Source organism: Sciurus vulgaris (assembly GCF_902686455.1).
Source record: "Sciurus vulgaris genome assembly, chromosome: 18".
Classification (NCBI taxonomy): Eukaryota; Metazoa; Chordata; class Mammalia; order Rodentia; family Sciuridae; genus Sciurus; species Sciurus vulgaris.
Window position 1 is genome coordinate 40,385,936 of NC_136479.1, and position 21,089 is coordinate 40,407,024.

Here is a 21,089-nt window from a genome sequence, read left to right on the forward strand (position 1 = left end):
ATAAAGAATTTCAACAGATTCGAGCTGGTGGTGTAGCTCAGTGGTAGAGTGCTTTCCTACTATGACTGAAGCACTGGGTTCGATCCCCAGCACCATATTTAAAAAAAAAAAAAAAACTACTCAAATAGAGTCAATTTTTTGGAAAAATCGTACTTTACCCTTTAAATCAGATTTCACTTTTTCAATCTGTGACAATATAAACTCTTCATTATTTATAAAATGGCCCAAATTGGCAAACACCTGGAAATGATTTACTATTAACTAGTCTAAACCCTAGATCCATCAAGAAAAACAATGACACATGCACATGGATGCCCTGACAGATAACCAACAACTCCAGATTAAAAGATGAGCACAAGGGCCGGGGTTGTGACTCAGTGGTAAAGTGCCTGCCTGGGATGTGTGAGGCCCTGGGTTCGATCCTCAGTACCGCATATAAAATAAACAAAGTAAAAGATCCATTGGCAACTAAAACACATTAAAAAAAAAAAAAAAAAGCTGAGCACAAGCTCTCCTGGTACCACCAATGCCTCCTACAAGCAACTTCAGTGGATCCGCAGACTGTAAGGGTAAGACAGACATACTGCAACTGCTTACAGGGTAGAAAGGACAGGTCTGAAATGGACTGGGAAACACAAGGGCAGAAGTAATCAAGTAGTAGCAGCCTTTTATAACAAAACGAGTACCAATCCAGAAAACTAATGTTTATGGGCATCTCCTTCCCCAAACAGGAAAAGCAGGAAATTACACTTTTAGCAAAACTCCTAGGATCTAACCCAATCATATACTTTGAACTACTAAACTTGCCAAACAACATTTAAAAGGTTTTTACAGGGCTGGGGAGATAGCTCAGTTGGTAGAGTGCCTGCCTGAGTTCAATCCCCAGCACTGCCCCCCCCCCCCCCCCAAAAAAAAAGGTTTTTACAGTAAAAATCTTAATATTTTACACTAAAAAACTGATGCAGCCTTGCATTGGAAAGCAAATTCAAGTTCTTATTGACCATCTTCTAGTTTATTTTTTCAACCTCTAGTTTTTACATGTTCTGTTGATAAAAGAGCAACATAACTGTGCCCCATTTAAAGATGTAAATGAATTGCGTGTTATGCAAACAGCTTACCTGGTCTCAGCAGGTACTGTCTGGCTGGGGCTGCTGGCTTCAGTCAGAAAGAGAGCCAGCACTGTATTTCTGTTGCCACTGCCCTCCTGTCTGGAGTGTCTATTCTGCCCTGGAATGAGCTGGCTTCTAGCATTCAAGACTCATTTGTAGGCCAGTAAACAAAGTGTATGCCAGCAGAACTGGCCTTTCAGAAAACCTCAGAAGGGCTGACCAGGCACAGTCTTATCTCCTTTTCCTATCTCTGCTCTCAGGGAAGGTCCTTTAAGGTGAGCCAAGTTCAGTGGTTCATTTTAATCTAGAGCAACCACATGCTGCTCTGTGAGTCTTCAGTCAGCTAACCTGGTTCTCACAATTCGGCTCACATCCCAACAGCCTCTGAGCTTAGGACTTGGGAAGTTCCTAGGGAAGCAGATGAAATTCACCAAGACAGAGCTCATCAAAGGCAAGAGTATTTTGCCATCTGTGTATACAGACCTCCCACAGCTGTGGCAAAGGCCACAGAGGAAATATGTCTACCACAGAGAGGTCCAGTCATTGTTCTCCCCTCTCCAGCTCTTTGCCCCGACAACCTCAGCTGCCTCCACCATGTTTTTTTTCTGCTCAAGGCATAGATATTTCTTTTAGCTTATTTTTGTGATTTTTTTTTTCCCCAACTAACCATGAAATTGGGTCTATTGGGATAGAGGGTAAAATCAAATAAGCAATCCTCTGAATGTCCAGGAAACGGCCACTGGGCCTCTCCACTTCACAGAATGCCTGGGCCAGCCATACTCCTCTATGCTGGATCCTCTTCGTCCACTGCCATGTCGCTGCTGGCATTTTTCTTCTGCTCATCCTCTGGCCCTGCAGGCAGAATGCTCATGACAGTATGGAGAAGGGCTTCAATCTGCTCCTCCGTGAGCCGCTCTTCACTCTCTTCCACCATCTGCACAAGGAAAGAAAGTCTGCAGGGGTCACACGTTAGCCTCAGAATCCTGCTCCTCTTGTGCCCTGTCCCACCAGCCTCCTGGCAGAGTTCAGCATCTGAGTCCTGAGCCACCCTGGTCCCAGGAGTCTCTTCATCTAGGCTTCAGGGTAGGGCCAAGCCAGGTCCAATCCCAGGATATACCAGTGCAAATGCTCAAACTGCATCTTGCAGGATCACATTTAAAAATACCACCACCACCTAACCATTCTACACTCATTCGCTTCCACATACAGATGTGAATGTTTTGTATGCAAAGAAAATCCACCTCAGGAGTGAATCAGCACTTTATAAACACATGTGCAACTTCAATGGTGTCACTCATTTGGTGACTGCACTATTTGCCAAATGGTTTATCTTTTTCTCCTAGATCTCTTGGGGGGCCTCCCATGTGTCTGGGGATACACCTTGTGCCTCAGAACCATTACCATCTTTTAACCCTCACAGCCCCTAGCCAGGTCCACCCAAGTCCAGTGCCCACTGGCTAACACTTTCCATGTGACGGTCTGGATCTTGAACAGAATCTGTTCACTTGGTGGCACGAACCATCTATCAGGACACCTTTCTCGACTCTACCTTCTCAGCTAGAGTCCTGTTCTATGGCATTTCCCACAGCAATCTCTGAAACCTTGCAACAGGTACCAAAAGGAATTCTAAAAGGAAATCCTGGCAGATTTCCCAAGACAAGAGGTTAGTTCTCAAAGAACCTCAGTCTAACTGCCCTATTTCAGGATGACAGCACAAAAGTTACAGAACTCACCAGACAAGTCCAAGAGCACACCACTGTCTCTAACAAAGCAGCCAAACAGTGTCTCCACAACTAGAAAACTGTCCCTGGTATTACAGGGGGAATATCTTGAGCAACCAAATGGGGTTACTTCCCTTCATGCAGTGAAATACAGTGATCATTTCCTAAAGATTCAATGGCTCACTAAAATGCAACTTCTTTGCTGATCAAGAACAATCCTCAAAAGTATACCCCCCGTCCTACCCGCTGTATTGGGCATTGAACCCAGAGTGCTTTACCAGAGATACATCCCCAGCCCTTTTTACTTTTTTTTAAATAACTTTATTTTTTATGTGGTGCTGAGGATCGAACCCAGTGCTTCATGCATGCTAGGCAAGTGCTCTACACACTGAGCTATAGCCCCAGCCCCCTTTCTACTTTTTCAAATTTTAAGACAGGGCTTAAGTTGTTGAGGCTGGCTTCAAACTTAGGATCCTCATGTCTCAGCCTCCCAAGTAGCTCAAAAATCAGACATGCAAAATTAGGTCCTGTGACAGCAGTAATCAAACACAGACTCCTCCAAAGAATGAAGGAAAGAGGGATATACCAAATTTGATTATTTATTTTACAACAAAAGAATGCCTCCAAGTGTAGAGTCATTGGTCTGAACAGTCGACACACAGCCTCCCAGCAGTTTACGGTAACTCCCCGTGTAAGAGACCCTCCTGGAATCACAGCCACCAGGGTTTCTCCAAAGCCCTGCACACAGGACATATGAGTGAGCAGAGGCTCAACATTCTAAGAAAACCTTTGCCTGAGTCTCAACAAGTAGGAGTGAGGTCTTTTGGTGCTAAATGGTAGCTCAGTCTGGAGTGCCATGGCCTCCAGGAGGTTAACCATTTTCCTCCCTTGAAGATACTACACACAGTACAGCACACTGGTTTGAGAGTCTGGTTGTATGTCCTCTTTAGAAAACCAGAGAGGCCACCTTCTTTCATCCAGTCTCTGGCTTGGCACATATGACACTGATCAGGGGTCAGCTAGCTTGTTTATCAGCAAAAGGGTGAACCTGGTAACAGCAGAAGCTTCTGCCAGCACCCAAACCTCAGGGATCATCACAGGAAACCTTTCCTCAGTCTAAGATTCCCAGTCACAGGAAGAAAACCTAAGCTGCGCTGAGCTAAATAAAACATGCACAGGAAGTTTTAGAAAGAAAATGGCTGAATTGCTCCTGGATCACTGGAGTAAATGGCAGCTACATCAGGCCTCGCCTTTTCCTCCCACCATGGAGAAACAGCCAGTAGGGAAGCCCAAAGTCACAGAGCCATGTTCTCAGACACCAGAGTTTCCAAGCTCTCAGAATAGAAAGGCCAATGAAAGTTCTATATCCAAAGAACTAGCAGATGGGGTGTGATAAATTTCTATCACATACGAAGATTTTATTAATCCCCAGTGTCTGTCCAACTGGGCTGGGAACTCCAAACATGGCTGCTTCTCATTTTAAGCTGCCAAGCTTGACACACTCCTTTCCTTGAAACGAGCAAAACCCTAACTCTAATTAGGGTGAAACTCTAATCTGAAACCTGAAAAGCCCTAAAATCCACACCTTTCTGAGTGCCGGCATGACACCTCCAGGGGACATGGCTGCGCTGACAGCAGGCACAGCGCAGGTGCTCCAGGAGGTTCGCGTGGAACATGGCAGGAATGTGGAGACTTGGCCCATCCTGGTGTCTCGTCATGCACACACTAATACTCCAAAACCCAAACACTCTGGTCCTGAGCATCTCAGACAAGGGATCCCAATCTCTGACAGCAGCAGTCACCTCTCAATGCGTGAACAGCAGCTGACTAACCTCTCCCGTCTTCAACTTCCTCCAAAGTAAAACCAAAGCAGTGAGAACGTGTGGCAGTGTCTCTAAGGCACAGAACGCTAAACCACTAACCTGCACAGAGGGTCTGGTCTTCAGGACACCGCCTTTGCAGTCCTGGAGCTTGATGACCCAACTGCAGGCTAAGTGAAGCAGGACGGAGTACTGGAAGCCACTAGCCAGTCCCACTTCCCACAGACCCAGCAGCAGGCAGTCGCCAGAGCGTCACAGCCACAGCTGAGGCACAACCAAACCACTGAGTCAGCCTCCAAGACGCCTGCTGCCAATCCAATACCAGCAAGCACTGGGAGCTAGGACACCTTCTGGACCAAAGGAGAAAGCATGGTGCTAAGTTCAGCACAAAAATTCTCCAGTCCTTGCACTTCTGCTGTGAATGCCTCCCTTCTCATTCCTCTGTGGTGAGAAGAGATGTGGCTAGTGGCCCTGGCAAAATGACCACTACCTTCTACAGCCAGACCCTAGGGTGGAAGGAATCTGCCAATGCAGTGGTCCAGCTGCTGGGAAAGAGAGTTTTGATCAAGGTCTGCCTGCTCTGAGCAAAGGAGAAGAGATTTTATAGAGACTTTTTCCTCACCAGCTGTGTTGGCTGACTTCAGGTGTCAACTTGACTATATTGAGGAACACCCAGAGAACTGGCAAGGCACTGCTCTGGTGATATCTGTGAGGGTGCTCCTGGGAGACTGGTGTGTGAGCTGGTGGGTGGAGGGGAAATCCACCCTGGAGGTGGGTAAGCACTGTCCAGCTGGCTGGAGATGCCATGGGCTCCCTCCTGAAGCTGGAGAGTCATCCCTAGTCCTTGGACATCAGAACTCTGGGTCCTGTGGTCTCTGGACCTCAGGACTCACACCAGCAGTCCCGGATTCTCCGGTCTTCAGTCTCTGAGTCACCCCATCAGCCTCCCTGGTTCTGAGGCCTTCCTATGTGACTGAGCCATGCTGCTGGAACCCCAGGTCTCCAGCTTGCAGAAGGTCTGCTGTGAAACTTCTAGGCCTCCATAATCGCTCAACCTACTCTCCTAATCCCCTCATCTCTCTCTAGAACCCTGAATAATACACAGAACAAAAGCACATGGCTTGGAGAACCAAGTGGAGGTTCTGAATGAGGCCAAACTGACCACTCTCCAAACCTCTGGGCTAAGTGAAGAGAACACCATCCCTCCCTACACTAGGGTGAGGGCATTAAGAGCAGCTATGACCAATGATGACAGAGCTTCCCACAGACTCTGGGATGAAGTCATGATGTCTCCTCCTCTCCATCTGTCCTTAGCCCAAGTGCCACATGTTGCTGATTAAAGCTAGAGGAGACAGGACACAGGATCTTTGACCCTGAGGGGCAGGGATTAGTTTCTTACTCCCCCCACCCCCCCGGCCACCCTCTCTCCTGTAACTGAATCTCCCAACAGTCTAAAGTATCAGAATAATGAGGATACTTTAAAAAAGGACCTCTATTTAGCCTACAGGCCAAGTCATCCAGAAAGGCATGCTAATGGAAGGAATTTTTCTAATTTAATTTTGGATACATGTTGAAGAACAGAAACAACTCTGGGAAGACAATGAGGGTTTCAGTCAAGAATTCAATACTTTGCAGCCTTTGAAGAAAATTTTAATAAGAGACCCCAAAGAACATAGATTTTTTTTAGCACTTTCTTCCACACTTTTCTACAGAGGATTTCACAAAAGGTGAGTACTCCTAAAAGTGACTTTGGAAATGGCTTTATTCTTGTTTTATTAATTCTCTAGACTGGAGTTTTTACTGATGAGAACCGGTTCAGTATCTGTAGCTTACTGAGGCACTCTACCAGGTCAGCAGAAGGAAACTGCTCAGCGTGCCAGCAGACCAGCCACTCCTTGCCGATCACTGGACCTCACACTCAGTCTCTTCCTACCACCTCAGGTCTCCCACTCTGGCTCATGCTGGTGCCCCAAATTGGAATTTACAAGTGCTGATTCCACCAAATACCTCTGTGCAGAGAAACAAGATCACATGTGTAGCTTAAAAGATATCTATGATAGTGGCACAGAAGAACTGCAGGGGACCACACAGGAGGCAGAACAGTGATGGAGAACTGCAAGAGAAGAGCTCTGAAATGACAACAGAAATCAATGCCCTGCAGCAGGGGGAGGAGAAAGGACAGGGCTACAGGAGCCGCTGAGGTGGGGACTCTGAACGTGAGGTGAGTGGAGAGATGATGTTCAGGTTCTGGCTGATGAGGCCAGGAGAGAGGATGAATGTGTGGGAACTGCACAGAGGCTCCACTCACCAGGAAAGGAAGGTGGGCGTGGGGTAGATGACCTCCGCCAGACACAGAGTTTCATGTTTCATGCAACATCTGGCCGGTTAGCAGTGGCCAGAATGGCCTAGGACATGAGAGCAAAGAGCTGCCAAGCTCCATGGGAGAAATTAAACCTCCTCCAACCTTGCACTTTCCCCGAGTTTATTCTACCTAGAATCAAACTTCTCTCATAAAATGGGGACTGGGCAGCTTCTTCAAAACAACTGCAATTCCTGGCTTTTCCTGCTCAGCCCTTTCAGATCCCAGACCCAGAAAACACCCTGGAGCCCAGGCTCCGCACTCACCAGCTGGATCTCAACAGCAGTCACAGGCCTGTGATTCAGCAGCTGCAGCTTTTCAGCTCTGTCAGGAGAAAGCATAGAGCATTTAGACTCTCATGCCCTGAGGACCTTGGGCTTGGTCAGATAAGAACTGAGATCCACTGCAAGGAGCCCCCACCCCCCGCTGGCTCAACTGGGAAATGAGAAGGGAACAGGAGAGTGCAGGCTGACTCTCGTCCAGCGCACAGGTGTGTTCCAGGACCCTGAAGGACAGAGAGGCGGGATGGCGAAAAATGAGTAACAGCAGAGTACGGTTTTAAAAGTCACATTTGACTTAGTAAGCTTCATCTAGAAAATGTGAAGAAAACAGTGCTCTCCTAATCCAATTTAAAGAAAATAAACAAGATTATATTGGCTGGTTGGTCACTGCTTAGAAACGGTTTGGAAATTCCTTATTGAGATTGAGACAAAACGTTACTCAGATTTGACCTGTTATCTTAGCAAAAAACGAGCAACAAAAACCAACAAAACAAAACAAAACACAAAAACTATAAAGGGACAGAATTTAATACATGGAATTATAAAGAGGTTATGGTTCATCTGGGGGAAAAAAGACAAACACATGAAAATCTCCAAAAAGGGTGAACAAGAGCACTCCTCATCTGTCCCAAGGGAGTATACAGCTTGCTGCTTAATGGGGTTGGAAAGGTGATGTGCTTCAAAGGAAAGGGGACTTTTACTGCCACCCCTGTGCAGGGGCAATTCTAAAGTCCCCCCCACCCCAAATCTAACTCTGGAGCTTCAGACCCATCTTACAATTCAGTTCAAGGATTTACTGAATTTAAACACACTGTGGAATAAAAAGACAAGTCACCAATCCTAAAGCGAATGTGTCTGGAGAAGCAGTGCAAGTTACTCACTGTCCTGCACCCAGTTTCATCATCTGTGAAACAGGTTTGATAACTGAACTTGGCACCCAGGAGAGGGTCATGAGGGCTGAAGATCTACTGAGTGCGCCAGCAGCAACCGCTTATTGCTTGTTTCCACGTGGCTAGCACATTTAACCCTCAGACTCAACTGAGGCTGAGACAGGAAATAGCCACACAGCTAACAGAGAAGCAGCTGGGCTCTGCACCAAAGCTCAAGCTCCGGATCCCTGGCTCTGGCAGAAATGTGATGACACTGGAAAGCGTTCATCACAAGGCTGTCCCCCAACAGTGCCATAAATAATGGCCATTGTGAAGGCAGCTGCAGTCCAGCTCTCCTCCTCCTAATCCCCCACTGACTCTAGACTCAAAAGGGGGACTTCATAGAACAGATGACCCCTGTGCTGGGCCCTGAAGATTTTTCTAGGCTAAAGAGATGGAAGGGCAAGAACAAAGGTGAATATCCAGAAAAGCAGAAGTTCGTGGAGTTTTAGGAAATGGCTGCTGGAAAAATATGAGACTGAAGTTGGACACTACTTCGCAGAACTGGGTGGCAACCAAGGAAAGACGGGACAAATGCAGGAAGCACTGGAGGACACCCAGGTGAGGAGGTGAGGTTGTGAACCCAGGCGGCGGCGGCAGCAGCAACAGGAATGGCAGGAAGAACCTGGACGTGAAATGCTCCTGGCCACCCTCAGGTAGACCATCAAGACCTGCTACCTGCCCAGTTAGAGTGGGGATGAGGTGGGCTGAAGGAACCAGTAGAGTCGAGTTTAGCCAGAGTACTTGGAGAAAAAAAATATTTAAAACTGAGTTGGAGTCTGCAGAACTTTTACAACAATAATGAATAGGTGTCTGTCAGAGTTTGACACCCTCACAGCTACCTCAAATCTGGTTTGAGCTGGTCTCTATTTCATAGGGCTCCACTTTCCCTAAGATCACACATCCCATTCAACCAAACTCCATATGATGAAAGAAGGTGCCCAGTCACCTCCTGACTCCATGTGTTACTCGGCTCAGGTACTCCCTATGCTGAGGAAACACTTCCTCACCTGCATCCGGCTGACTCCTTCATATTAAACACTCATTTTTTTTTTTTTTTTTTGGGGGGGGGGGCGGGTACAGTGAGCTTTATTGATGGTATGTGACAGTGAGCTCCCTAAGCCCTCCCTTTCTTCAGGGGGTCTGGGATGGAAAGTGGGAGAAGGGGAGATTCTCGGTGTGTTGAGGGACTGAGTTGGGGCAGGGATTCCCCAGCTGAGGGCCTCTCTCTACCTCTGTTTTCTTGCTGGGGCAGATGGTCCAGGGGCTCTTACTCCTTGGCGATCAGGTGCACCATAAGGTCCACCACCCTGTTGCTGTAGCCAAATTCATCGTCATACCAAGAAATGAGCTTGATAAAGTGGTCATTGAGGGCAATGCCGGCCCCAGCATTGTGGAAGAGCGGGTATCACTGTTGAAGTCGCAGGAGACAACCTGGTCTTCGGTGTAGCCCAGGATGCCCTTGAGGGGCCTCTGATGCCTGCTTCACCACCTTCTTGATGTCATCGTATTTGGCAGCTTTCTCCAGACGACAGGTCAGATCCAAAACTGACATGTTGGGGGTGGGCGCACGGAAAGCCATGCCAGTGAGCTTCCCATGCAGTTCAGGGATGACCTTGCCCACAGCCTTGGCAGCTCCAGTGGACACAGAGATGATAATCTGGGCAGCCCCACAGCCATCACCCCAGTTTCCCAGAGGGGCCATCCACAGTCTTCTGAGGAGCAGTGGTGGCATGGACTGTGGTCATGACTTTGGTCACAATGAGAAAGTTGTCATGGATGACCTTGGCCAGGGGAGCTAAGTTGGTGGTACAGGAGGCACTGCTAACGATCTTAAGAGAGTTGTCATACTTCTCATGGTTCATGCCCATCACGAACATAGGGGCATCAGCAGAAGGGGCAGAGATGATGACCCTTTTGGCACCACCCTTCAAATAAGCCCCAGTTTTCTCCATGGTGGTGAAGACACCAGGGGACTCCTCAACATATTCAGCACCAGCATCACCCCACTTGATGTTGGCGGGATCTCACTCCTGGAAGATGGAGATGGACTTTCCATTGATGACAAGCTTTACATTCTCAGCCTTGACTGTGCCATGGAATTTACCATGGGTAGAATCATACGGGTACATGTAGACCATGTAGTTGAGGTCAACAAAGGGGTCACTGATGGCAACAAGACCCACTTTGCCAGAGTTGAAAGCAGCCCTGGTGACCAGGCACCCAATACAGCCAAATCCATTCACTCCGACCTTCACCATTGTATCTCAGGGACATGGCTGGCACTGCACAAGTTGAGAAGAAGCGGCTGTCTGTCAAACGGGGAGAGCAGAGGGCCTTAAAGACTCATATTAATTGCCTCTTCCAAACAAAATAAGTTCAAATTCTGACACTGCAGTATCTCTTCACCATGTTCCCATTAAGACTCATCTTTGCATTCCCAATAACCAAGACCAAGAGGGCATTTTATAAATAAAACCTGAAGGATAAATTTTAAAAAGCTATGATTTCCAGAATGCATGGAAGAGACCAGTTTAGAACATTGTGGAAACATAGGGCAGGGTTCCATGCTCTGAAAGGAGATGGGGTGATCAGACTCTATATTAGGAAACCCTTCTACTCCAAGCTTTTCTGGTCCTAGAGGTACATGTCTCAAATATGCCATCAAATCCTAGAGCAGTCTATGCACAGGAGTCCTTTTAGGGGTTCTAATGTTATTTATAGACTAACTAAGGTGGGCTGTAAAGGAAAGTCCTCTCTCTGACCCTGGCAGACATCACTACAGATCTCAGAGTGGCAATCTCAGAATGAGAGCTGGACTATAATATAACCAGGCGATAGTCCCTTGAGAACTAAATGCCTCAAGTAAAAAGTAAAAAGGTTAAAGAAGCAAATTTTCTGGGAAAGGAAGTAATGTACTATAGAAAAAAATTACATAGCACAGTGTCAAAGGGACTTTGAGTTAAGTTCCAGCCCTATCATTTTGCTGAATAAGACTATAAAGTCTTATTCTTAACGAAATGTGGTTCCTACGCTACCGTCAAGGACTCTAATAGTGGAGATACTTAAGAAAATTAATGGAGCCCCAGTCTACACTAATAGAACCAGATCAGCTATGGGTCATCATCTTGGATCTGCTCTCCCTGAGCCAATGGTAAAAAAACAAACTGGGGATATTCAGATGTAAAGATTAAAGGGTACTTCAGCAACTCCTATTATAAATGCAATTTCTTAAACTGCACTGAGTAGCACAAGATGGTGTATGTGTTGGTGGTGTGTGGCAAGCAGTCCCTGCCTGGGTCACCAGGCACTGAGGCTACTCGGATCCAGGACCTAGCCACGGGGAAAGAAGCCTGCAGCTCCCTCTACTGGCTATTGTGCAATACTGACTGTGGCTTCTGCTCTAGTAGTTAGAGGGCCAATTTTATTATTATTATTATTATTCCTTGCAGTGCTAGGGATCTAACCCAGGGCCTTGGACATGTTAGGCAAGTGCTCTATCACTGAGACACACCCCCAGCCCCATATGACCAATTTAATAAAAGGCAGAGATTAAAAGGTCACAAAAGATTTTATAAATCCTCAGTTTGGGGTTAACAAATGGAAAAGGGGAGCTAAAACTAATCCTCCAAATATTACAGTCTACTTTAAAATTTATACAGATTACAGTCAATCAAAGATCATTTTTCAAGGTAATTTCTATCTGTAGGTTTCTTTTTTGGGAACTGCGGATTGAACTTGGGGCACTCAAACACAGAACTACACCCCCAGCCCTTTTTTGTATTTTATTTAGACAGGGTCTTACTGAATTGCTTAGCAACTTGCTGTTGCTGAGGCTGGCTCTGAACTCGCCATCCTCCTGCCTCAGTCCCCTGAGCCCTGGGGTTACCGGCATGCCACCATGCCCGGCTATCTATAAGTTTCTTCAACTGTAGCCAGGTCCATATTTAGTGAAAAAGATGGAGGATTAGGAAGTTGGACACCAGTCCAGACAAATAGCTGAGAAGAAAGAACCCTTAAAAATCAACCACTAATATTTCTATTGTAAAAGGAGTGTTGTGTTGCATGCCTGCAACCCCAGCTACTCAGGAGACTGAGACAGGAGGATCTTGAGTTCAAAGTCAGCCTGGGAAATTTAGCAGACCCTACAGGAAGGAAAGGAAGGGAGGGGAAAGGGAAGAGAGGAAAAATGACTGGCGATGTGGCTCAATGGTGGGGTGCTTACCTAGCATATATAAGCAAGCCCTCAGATGAATGCCCTGTACTGACCAAAACTCTGTAGACAAGATTATATAAGCCCACTAAGGCTTATCTCTCCACTGATTACAGTAAAAATCTTTAGACAGAATATAAAAGCTGAAACGCAAGCCAAAACTCTGAAAAGCAAGCCAAAGCAGGTAGACTGAGGAGGGAAACAAGAGTTGAAGAACAGCTGGGGGGAGTAGGAAGTGTATTTCTTACCCCCACTCCTCTTAGGTCCTTGGGCCCATGGTGGGTCCTAAGCAGAGCTCCACAGTAGTTAAGAAAATTCCAAGAGAAATCATTATTCTAGCTAAGAGACTGGAAAACAGGGAACCCTAAGGTGTAGAAATCCCGGAGAAGCTGGTAACTGAAGGGCAGTTTCCCAACAGAGGAGCAGCAACAGGCACAGTCAGGTAAAGCCTTCAGGTGCAGAGTGCCAAAGTTCTCGGCTCCCTCACCCTGCTGCACCCCAAGGGCAGCAGCCCCAGTGACAGCCACTGCCATGCAAGCAAGTCAAACCACCATGCCAGTCTCACACGTACAGACAGACCCAAAGCAGCCTAGACATGGCAAGTCTTGCCCCTGGAAGGCAAACTGGCTTGAGGTCTGAACCTAGGTGGGCCGAATGCTCGCTACAATGGGAAGAGCTGCTTTGACCAGAGGCTTTAGCAGGAGTCAGGACTCAACGACTTGAATATAATATTCAATTGTGCCCAGGACACAATTTAAAATTACTCCAACCAGGAAGAGGTGACTCATTCTCAAGGGAAGATAACCAACAGATGCCCACGAGGATCCAGAAGTGGGACTCACCAAAGATTAGCTATTACAACAGCACAGGGTAAAAGTAAACATCCCTGGAGTGCATGGAATATGTCATTCTAGCAAAGAGAATTTATGAAAAAAAAATACGTGGAAGTTTTAGAAAAGCATCTGAAGTGAAAGATTCACTGGTGGGCTTAATAGTGATGACAGAATAATCTATGAACTTGCAGAAGAAACAATAGAAGTTATTTCATTTGAACAAAGAGGGAGAAAAACAGTGCCTTGGATACCTGTAGAAGAGTATTAAAGGTCTAAAAGTTGTGGTTTTAGAGTTCAAGAAAGGAGAAAGAATGGGATAGAGAAAAAAAATGTTTCAAGAAATAATAATTGCGGGTTGGGGTTGTAGCTCAGTGGTACAGTGCTTGCCTCACACGTGTGGGGCACTGAGTTCAATCCTCAGGCACCACACAAATAATTAAATAAAGGTATTGGGTCCACCTACAACTGAAAAATTAAAAAAAATAATAATAATTGAAAACTTCAAAGCCAAACACACTGAAATAGTATCTTCAAAGTTCTAAAGGAAAAAAGGACCACTCGACCCAGTGAAACTATCAATGAATTAAATAACGAACGAACCATATTAACACCCAATCTCAGTAATTTTATCTCCCTAATCTGGTAAAGGGCATCCATGAAAACCTTAACCACTAACTACATTTAATGGTCAAAGACTGAACATGTTCGCCTAAGACCAGACACAAGGCAAAGATATCTGCTCTCACTATTTCCACAAATCATACTGGAGGTCCTAGTAATACATGCAGCAAGAAGAGAGAGAAATAAAACTAACAAACACTGTAATAGTCCACATATAAAACCCCAAGGCATATACTAAAAAAGCTCCTAGAACTGATAAGCTGAATGGTATAAAATCAATAAAGGGCTGGGGATGTAGCTCAGCTGGTAGAATGCCTGCCTTGCATGCACAAGGTCCTGGGTTCAATCCCCAGTCCCGAAAAAAAAGAAAAAAAAAAAAAAGAGATCAATATAGATGTGTCAGCTGTATTTTTCTACATAAGCAATAAACAACTAAAAATCAGAACAATTCACAATAACATCAAAATATATAAAATGCTTAGGTATAAATCATCTCTTAAAAAACTGCAGAAACTGTATGCTACATTGTTTTTATGGACTGGAAGACTCCATATCACCTCCTGGTGCTGGGGCTGTAGCTCAGTGGCAGAGCACTCGCCTAGCACTTGTGAGGCACTGGGTTTGATCCTTTGCACCACATAAAAATAAACAAAGGCATACTGTCCATCTAAGCTACAAAAAAATTTTTAAAAGGTAGGGGGTGGGGCTGGGGATATAGCTCAATTTGTAGAGTGCTTGCCTGTCAAGCACAAGGTCCTGGGTTCAACCCCCAGTACCGCCAAAAAACAAACAACAACAACAAAAAAAACAGATGTCAATTCTCCCCCCAAATGCATTCATAGATGTAATACAATCCTGAGCAGCATCCCAGCAGGATGTGTTCTGGATATCAATAAGCCAATTAAAAAATGTCTATAAAATGGCAAAGGAACGAGAAAAGCAAAAACGATTCTGAAAAAGAAACACGAAGTTGAAGACTGCACATAATCCTGCTTCTACACCTACCATAAAGACACAGTATCAGAACAGTGTAGTACTGCAAAAGGGCAAAAGCCCAGATCAGTGCAAAGAGAACACAGAAGGAAGACACAGATGGGACTTTGTACAAACTGCAAAGGTGACTTCCAGAGAAAGTCTGTCAATAAATGCTCCTTCGTAGTTTAACATCTACACCCACGTGAAACACATCTCAACTATTTGCTGCTAAGAAAATGCAAATTGAGACCACAATGAGATTACTACTTCAAAGTAATTTAATAGCTAAAATAAAAAATACTAAAAATACCAAGAATTGGCAAGGATATGGAATAAGAGGAATTCTCTGACACTGCTAAGACAAATGCTAAACAGTAGTTACTCTGGGGAACTTTGGTGGTTTCTTACAGAGTTAAACTTATTCTTACTTATTCAGATATTCCTCTCCTAGTTACCTACACAGAAGAAATAAAAACTTATTTTTAGACAAAAATCTGTTAGTCAGTTTTCCATTCTGTGACAAAACACCTGAGATAAACAACTTATGAAGGAAAAAAAAAAAGTCATTCTGGCTCATGATTTCAGAGGTTTCCACAGCTGCTTGGCTGGCTGCTATGGCTTGTGGCAAGGCAGAACATCATGGCTGGAAGTGTATGGTGGAGTGGGGCTGCTTACCTCATGGAGACTGGAAAGAAAAGAGGAAGGGGCTGGGAGTTCCAAAGTACCCTTCAAGAGCAGCGCCCCTATGACCTAACTTCCTTCCATAGGCTCCACCTCCCCAATATTCCACTACCTGGTCACAGGCTGGAGGCCAAGCCTTTAGCAAATGAATCTTTGGGGGACATTTAAGATCCAAACTCTAAGGACCTATGTGAGATGTTTGTAGCTGCTTTATTCAGAAGTGCCAGAAGCTGGAAGCATTTTAAAAGTCTTTCAAGTGGGGAATGAAGAAACAAGCAGTAGTGTACCCTACAATGAATGGCTCTTACTCAGCAGTAAGCAGGAACAAACTCCTGCAACACACGCCACAGCGGTCCCTCTCTGACGCACTGTGCAAAGTGCCAGATTCAAATGAGTGCGTGCTACAGAGTTCCACGGCTTTCTGGAAAGGGCAAAACTGCAGGAAAACAAAGCACCGCAGTCCCCAGCTAGCGGCATGGGGAAAGGACTGATTATGGAGTGCAGAACGAGAGACTTTCTGGGGGTAAACAAACTGTTTATTATGAAAGACATGAAGGGTCATTTTAGGAAAACATGAGTTTTCTGTTGACTCTAACCCTGGGGGGAAGGAGGGAGTATGGATACCCCTGGACTCTGGAAGGGAGTAGTTCTGCTCTTCTCCAGAAGAAAAAACACCTTCTCAGTGCCCAAGCAAGGGCATCCAAAGGCCCACGAGGGAGTTCTAAGGGTACTCTATCTTGATGTAGGCACTTACTAGCTTTCCCAGAAAAAACACCTGAAATTTTAAACACAAAGACTTCACTACTGGGCTTACAGCTTACTATCAGCCCATTTGGGGCATACATTTTACTTATCTGAGTCTCAACTCATTCACCTGTAAAATACTGAGTTGGTTGTCAGGATTAAGTGAAGCAGTATAAATAAAACAGTCAGACCTTAGCACTCCTAACACTTACACCCTACATTCTTTCCATTAGAACTTAGTCTATGCATACAAACCTCCAACTTCAGAGTCATTGGATATCTTTATTTACTTCTTGAGATTGTTTTCAACTATAAGAAAAGGCCAAGTACTCTTAACTACTGCAAACATTTACTACCACAAACACAACCATGAGGGTTATACTTAAAGAAGGCAACAAACCCAGAACCCTGGTAAGGATTCAGTGACTGATTTTTTTTCATTGTAAACAATGACCCACTTCAAACCTGTTTTAATGGGTAGCAAAGGTTGCAATCGTCAAAGAGCATGAAGAGCTGGGCACAATGGCATGCCTATAATCCCAGTAGCTCAGGAGGCTGAGACCAGAGGCTTTCAAGTTCAAAGTCAGTCCCATCAACATAAGAAAGACTGGGGATGTACCTGAGTGATAAAGTGCCCCCAGATTCAATCCCCAGTGGGGGGGGGGCCCCCCGCGGGGGCGGGGGGGGAGGGGACAATGACGACGACTAAGTTAATGTCTTGAATCTACCTTCACGTGGACTCCCACCTGCTGGCCTATGCCATGAAATATATTTGGGAAAAAAAACAATTTGAAGAGGTGACAGATTCATTATGTGGTAAGTTGGATTCATGTCTTCATCATAACAGTGTGACCCATTCAGAAACCAAAAGCAAAGATACCTAGAAAGAACAAAGCTAACTAGAAACCTGTTAATGAACTCAAATGGCTATCTCCATCTGCAAGAGTCTAGAACATCCATTATACGCTATGAGACTGAAAACGAAATGAAAATGTCACATGCAAGGAGCACTAAAAGAGCTCAATAAATGGAAGTCTTTGTCATTGTGAGGCAGAGACGTCTTTTCCCTAGTTCAATCGGATACTTCTGCTAATGAGGGTTATCTCTGGTAGTTCTTTTCTTCACTACAAAGAACAAGAATGGCTTGGGGAGGCTGGGCGCAGCTCAGAGGCAGGGTGCTTGTGCAGCAAGCAGTCTCTGGGTTTGACAGTGGGAACCACAAAAAAGCAAAACACAAAACAAAAAAAACCTTTGGGTAGGAAGTAAGTGATCTTACCTAAAAAATACATACATTAGGTTCTAGAGACACAGAAGCATGAATCACAAAGAAAGTGAAAATCAGAACAGACCTATAACTAGTAAGGAAATTCAGTTATCAAAACCACTTCACAGTTGGGATATAGCTCAGTTGGTAGAGTGCTTGCCTCACAAGCATACAAAATAAAAACATCATGAGATACTACTTCACGCCTATTAGATGGTACACACATCTGCATGCACACACACAATAACACACACACAATAACACAATAACAAGTATTGGCAAAGATGTGGAGAGACTGGGACTCTCGCTTGCTGCTAGTGGGGAGGTAAAATGGCACAGCTATTAGGAAAACAGCACAGTGGTTCAAGAATTTTAAAAAATGAGTTGCGTAGCCACGCCTATAATCCCAGCAGCTCAGGAGGCTGAGGCAGGATGATCATGAGTTCAAAGCCAGCCTCAGCAATATCGAGGTGCTAAGCAACTCAGTGAGACACTGTCTCTAAATAAAATACAAAACAGAAATGAGGATGTGGCTCAGTGCTTGAGTGCCTGAGTTCAATTCCTAGAGCAAAAAAATAAAAAAAAAAAGAGCTCCATCCAGTGGCACATGCCTGTAATCCCAGCCTCTAGGGAGGCTGAGGCAGGAGGATCACAGCTTAGCAAAACACTCAGCAACTTAACAAGACCCTATCTCAAAAACAAACAAACAGATAGGACTGAGGGCACAGCTCAATCCCCAGCACCAATAAATAAATATGGGGTTAGCATATGATTAATCGATTATACTTCTGGATATATATCCCAAATAACTGAAAGCAGGACTTCTGTTTTTAATTGAACCCAAGGGTGCTTAACCACTGAGCCCACGCCCCAGCCCCTTTTTTATATTTTATTTAAAAGTCAGGGTCTTGCTCAGTTGCTTAGGGGCTCACTAACTTGCAACCCTCCTGCCTCAGCCTCCGGAGCCACTGGGATCACAGGCACGCACCACTGCACCGGGCTTGAAAGCAGGGTCTTAAGGAGCTAAATGTATACCCACATTCCTGAGAGCATTATTCATAATACACAAAAGCTGAAAGAAATACAAGCATACATCACTGGATGTTGAAGAAACAAAATATGGTTTATATATAACATGGAACATCACTCAGCCTCGAAGAGGAAAGAAATCACATCAGCTGCAACACAATGCCTCCTGAGGCATGAAGCTGAACAGGCCAGGCACAAGGACGAGCACTGTGCAAGTACACCCTGCGAGGAACTCACGAGTCTCAGTTCAGAGACAGAGCAGGATGACAGCTGCCAGGGGCTAGGAGGGAAGGGGTGCTGTTTGACAGGCAGTTTCAGTTGTGAAGCATGGAAACTTCTGTGGATGGATGGCAGTAAAGACTACAGTGTGAACACATTGAATGCCACTGAACACCCACTTAAAAACAGCTAAAATAGTGAAAAATACAAGGAAGATTAAACAATACTCATGTTTTTTAAAAAGACAAATACTATATGATTCTACTTGTATGAAGGAGTCAAACTCGCAGAAATAGAAAGCAGAATGAAGGTTGCCAGGGCCAAGGGAGGAGCAAAGGGGAGCTGTTTAAGACATACAGAATTTCAGTTTTAGAAGATAAAAAAATTTCTGGATATTGGCTGTACAATGCTTATCAATATCATACTTAAAAATAAAGTGTTATGTGTATTTTACCATAATCAAAAATAAAATCACAAACACACATGGAAGATGTTTGTTTTCAGAGTTCTTTTTGAGGAGAGAGGGCAGGTAAGGAGCGTACTTAGTTTACTGGTTGTGTACCAAATGGACACCTGAAACGCCACCACATTGTCCCTCCAGAAGAGCACCATCCATCACCCTGAATGATACAACAAAAGCTCCTGGTATTAAAATCGATGGTATGGCTGGACCCCACCCTAAGCTTAAATGAGCTGTTGTCTTCATGGTTTTCAGGGACTGGCTGTAACAATGATTGCTTCTGTGCTAACTGTTTACAGAAAACAGTGCTTTGCTGCCTTGCTTATTATTGTCCTAGCATGATCCCCGCCCCATGTGCACCTTATCCAGTTATATGCCCATCACCACATGGAACCCCAGACTGCCACTGGCCTCTGATAGAGGGCAAGACTTCAAGGTCACTCCCCCCCAACTTTACTTTCTCAGCAGGAAGCAATCAGGGCCCAAATACTCCAAAAGAATCCAGAGACCCAAGTCCTTAAGGGCCCTCCCCCATATGGGCAGCTAGGCAGCCATGAATGGGTGAGCAGAAAGAAGACAGTGAAGGACGACGGAAGACCACAGGGAGCCTTCCCTGGCAGACAAGCCCTTGAAGATGTGGGCTCGGCAGGTTAAACCTTCCCAGTCTTCACTGATAAAAACTACTGCTGGGGTGGAGGAGGAGACTTAGGTAGTTTTTCCTCATGCAAACTTGATTTACAATGATGTTAATTTTTATAAGCTTAAAGACCGAAAGTAACTGGCACGTCAAGAGCAGTATCAAGCCACTTTTGCCTCGCACCAACACAAGTGTCAATGACTTTAATCCAATCCCGCCTGAGCGCTGGGGGTTGAAGGGGTTAGGCCACATGAACTGGGTCCCAAGGAAGGACTTTGAGACAAACATGAAGCTCCGTCCCCGCTCCAGAAGGACCTGAAGGTCCTCAGCTATCCTATCACATGACTCCGCAGCCAGCTGAATACAAACATGCAGCCGCTAAGGGCGGCCCTGGCAAGCCCTCAGGTTCATCTTGGGCCGCTCTCCTCCACTTACAGCGGTCTTCACTTACTTGGTCAGCTTGTGGCTTTTCATTGCTGTAAGAAATTCTCTGACGATTTCAGGACTCTGGTGTCTGCACGGTGTTTTTGATATGTATTTTAATGTCTACAAGAAAAGCAGGGGAGCACAAAAAAAGAAACCTGAGTAAGGAAAGAGGAAGCAGTGGCTGAAACGTAGTAGTCTGACATTTTGTTTTAAGAATCTTCTATGAACTTAATGCTTTCAGGAGAACCAAACTTCATATGATAGGAAGCCCTGGGATGGGGTGGGTATATTTGCTAGAAAAGGAGGAGAAATTTTCAAAATAAAAACTCCTCCAATTTTTGAAAAGAAAAAAACTCCAAAAACTCAATTTGACAATTATATTTCAGACCAAAAAAAAAAAAAAAAAAGTTTTAAAAAGAGGGAGCCAAAAGAATAAAAAAGCTACAAGACTATATGGATTGTACAGGAAAATACCCTCAAATTCAGTTTCTCCTGCACTTCGGACACCAGGTATGGATGGTTTTTCCACTACCAAGTAAGCAAGGCTACATCAGCAGACTCCCTGGGTGTCCCCTCATTCAACATTCTGATGCAGCCTGCTGGAGTAAGCCTCAAACCCCACAGGCTGAGGGCTCGGTCCTACCGGCAGTCTCCCCAAGCCCCAGACAGCTTTGTTGTTGTTTTCCAGGTAACAGGTATGAGTTTGTTAGGAGCGGGAGAGTGGATGCTCTCAGAGAGGAGAGGGACAGAATGTCTTCCTGCCCTCCA

At 45.2% G+C, this 21,089-nt stretch overlaps 1 protein-coding gene and 1 pseudogene across 2 annotated transcripts in view; both read right to left on the minus strand.

Moving 5' to 3' along the window:
• Positions 1 to 913: 913 nt before the first annotated feature.
• CRCP (CGRP receptor component) overlaps positions 914 to 21,089 on the minus strand; it is a 37,867-nt gene continuing 17,691 nt past the window's right edge. Inside the window, exons 4-6 of the mRNA XM_079120242.1 lie at positions 20,347 to 20,441; positions 7,276 to 7,333; positions 914 to 2,043 (exon numbers count right to left, since the gene is read on the minus strand). Of these exons, the coding sequence (XP_078976368.1) occupies positions 1,894 to 2,043; positions 7,276 to 7,333; positions 20,347 to 20,441 (303 nt within the window). The 3' untranslated portion in view covers positions 914 to 1,893. The remainder of the gene's footprint in view (positions 2,044 to 7,275; positions 7,334 to 20,346; positions 20,442 to 21,089) is intronic.
• On the minus strand, positions 8,356 to 11,657 carry LOC306649337 (glyceraldehyde-3-phosphate dehydrogenase-like; annotated as a pseudogene). The gene has a single exon. The product of its transcript is annotated as a glyceraldehyde-3-phosphate dehydrogenase-like (transcript).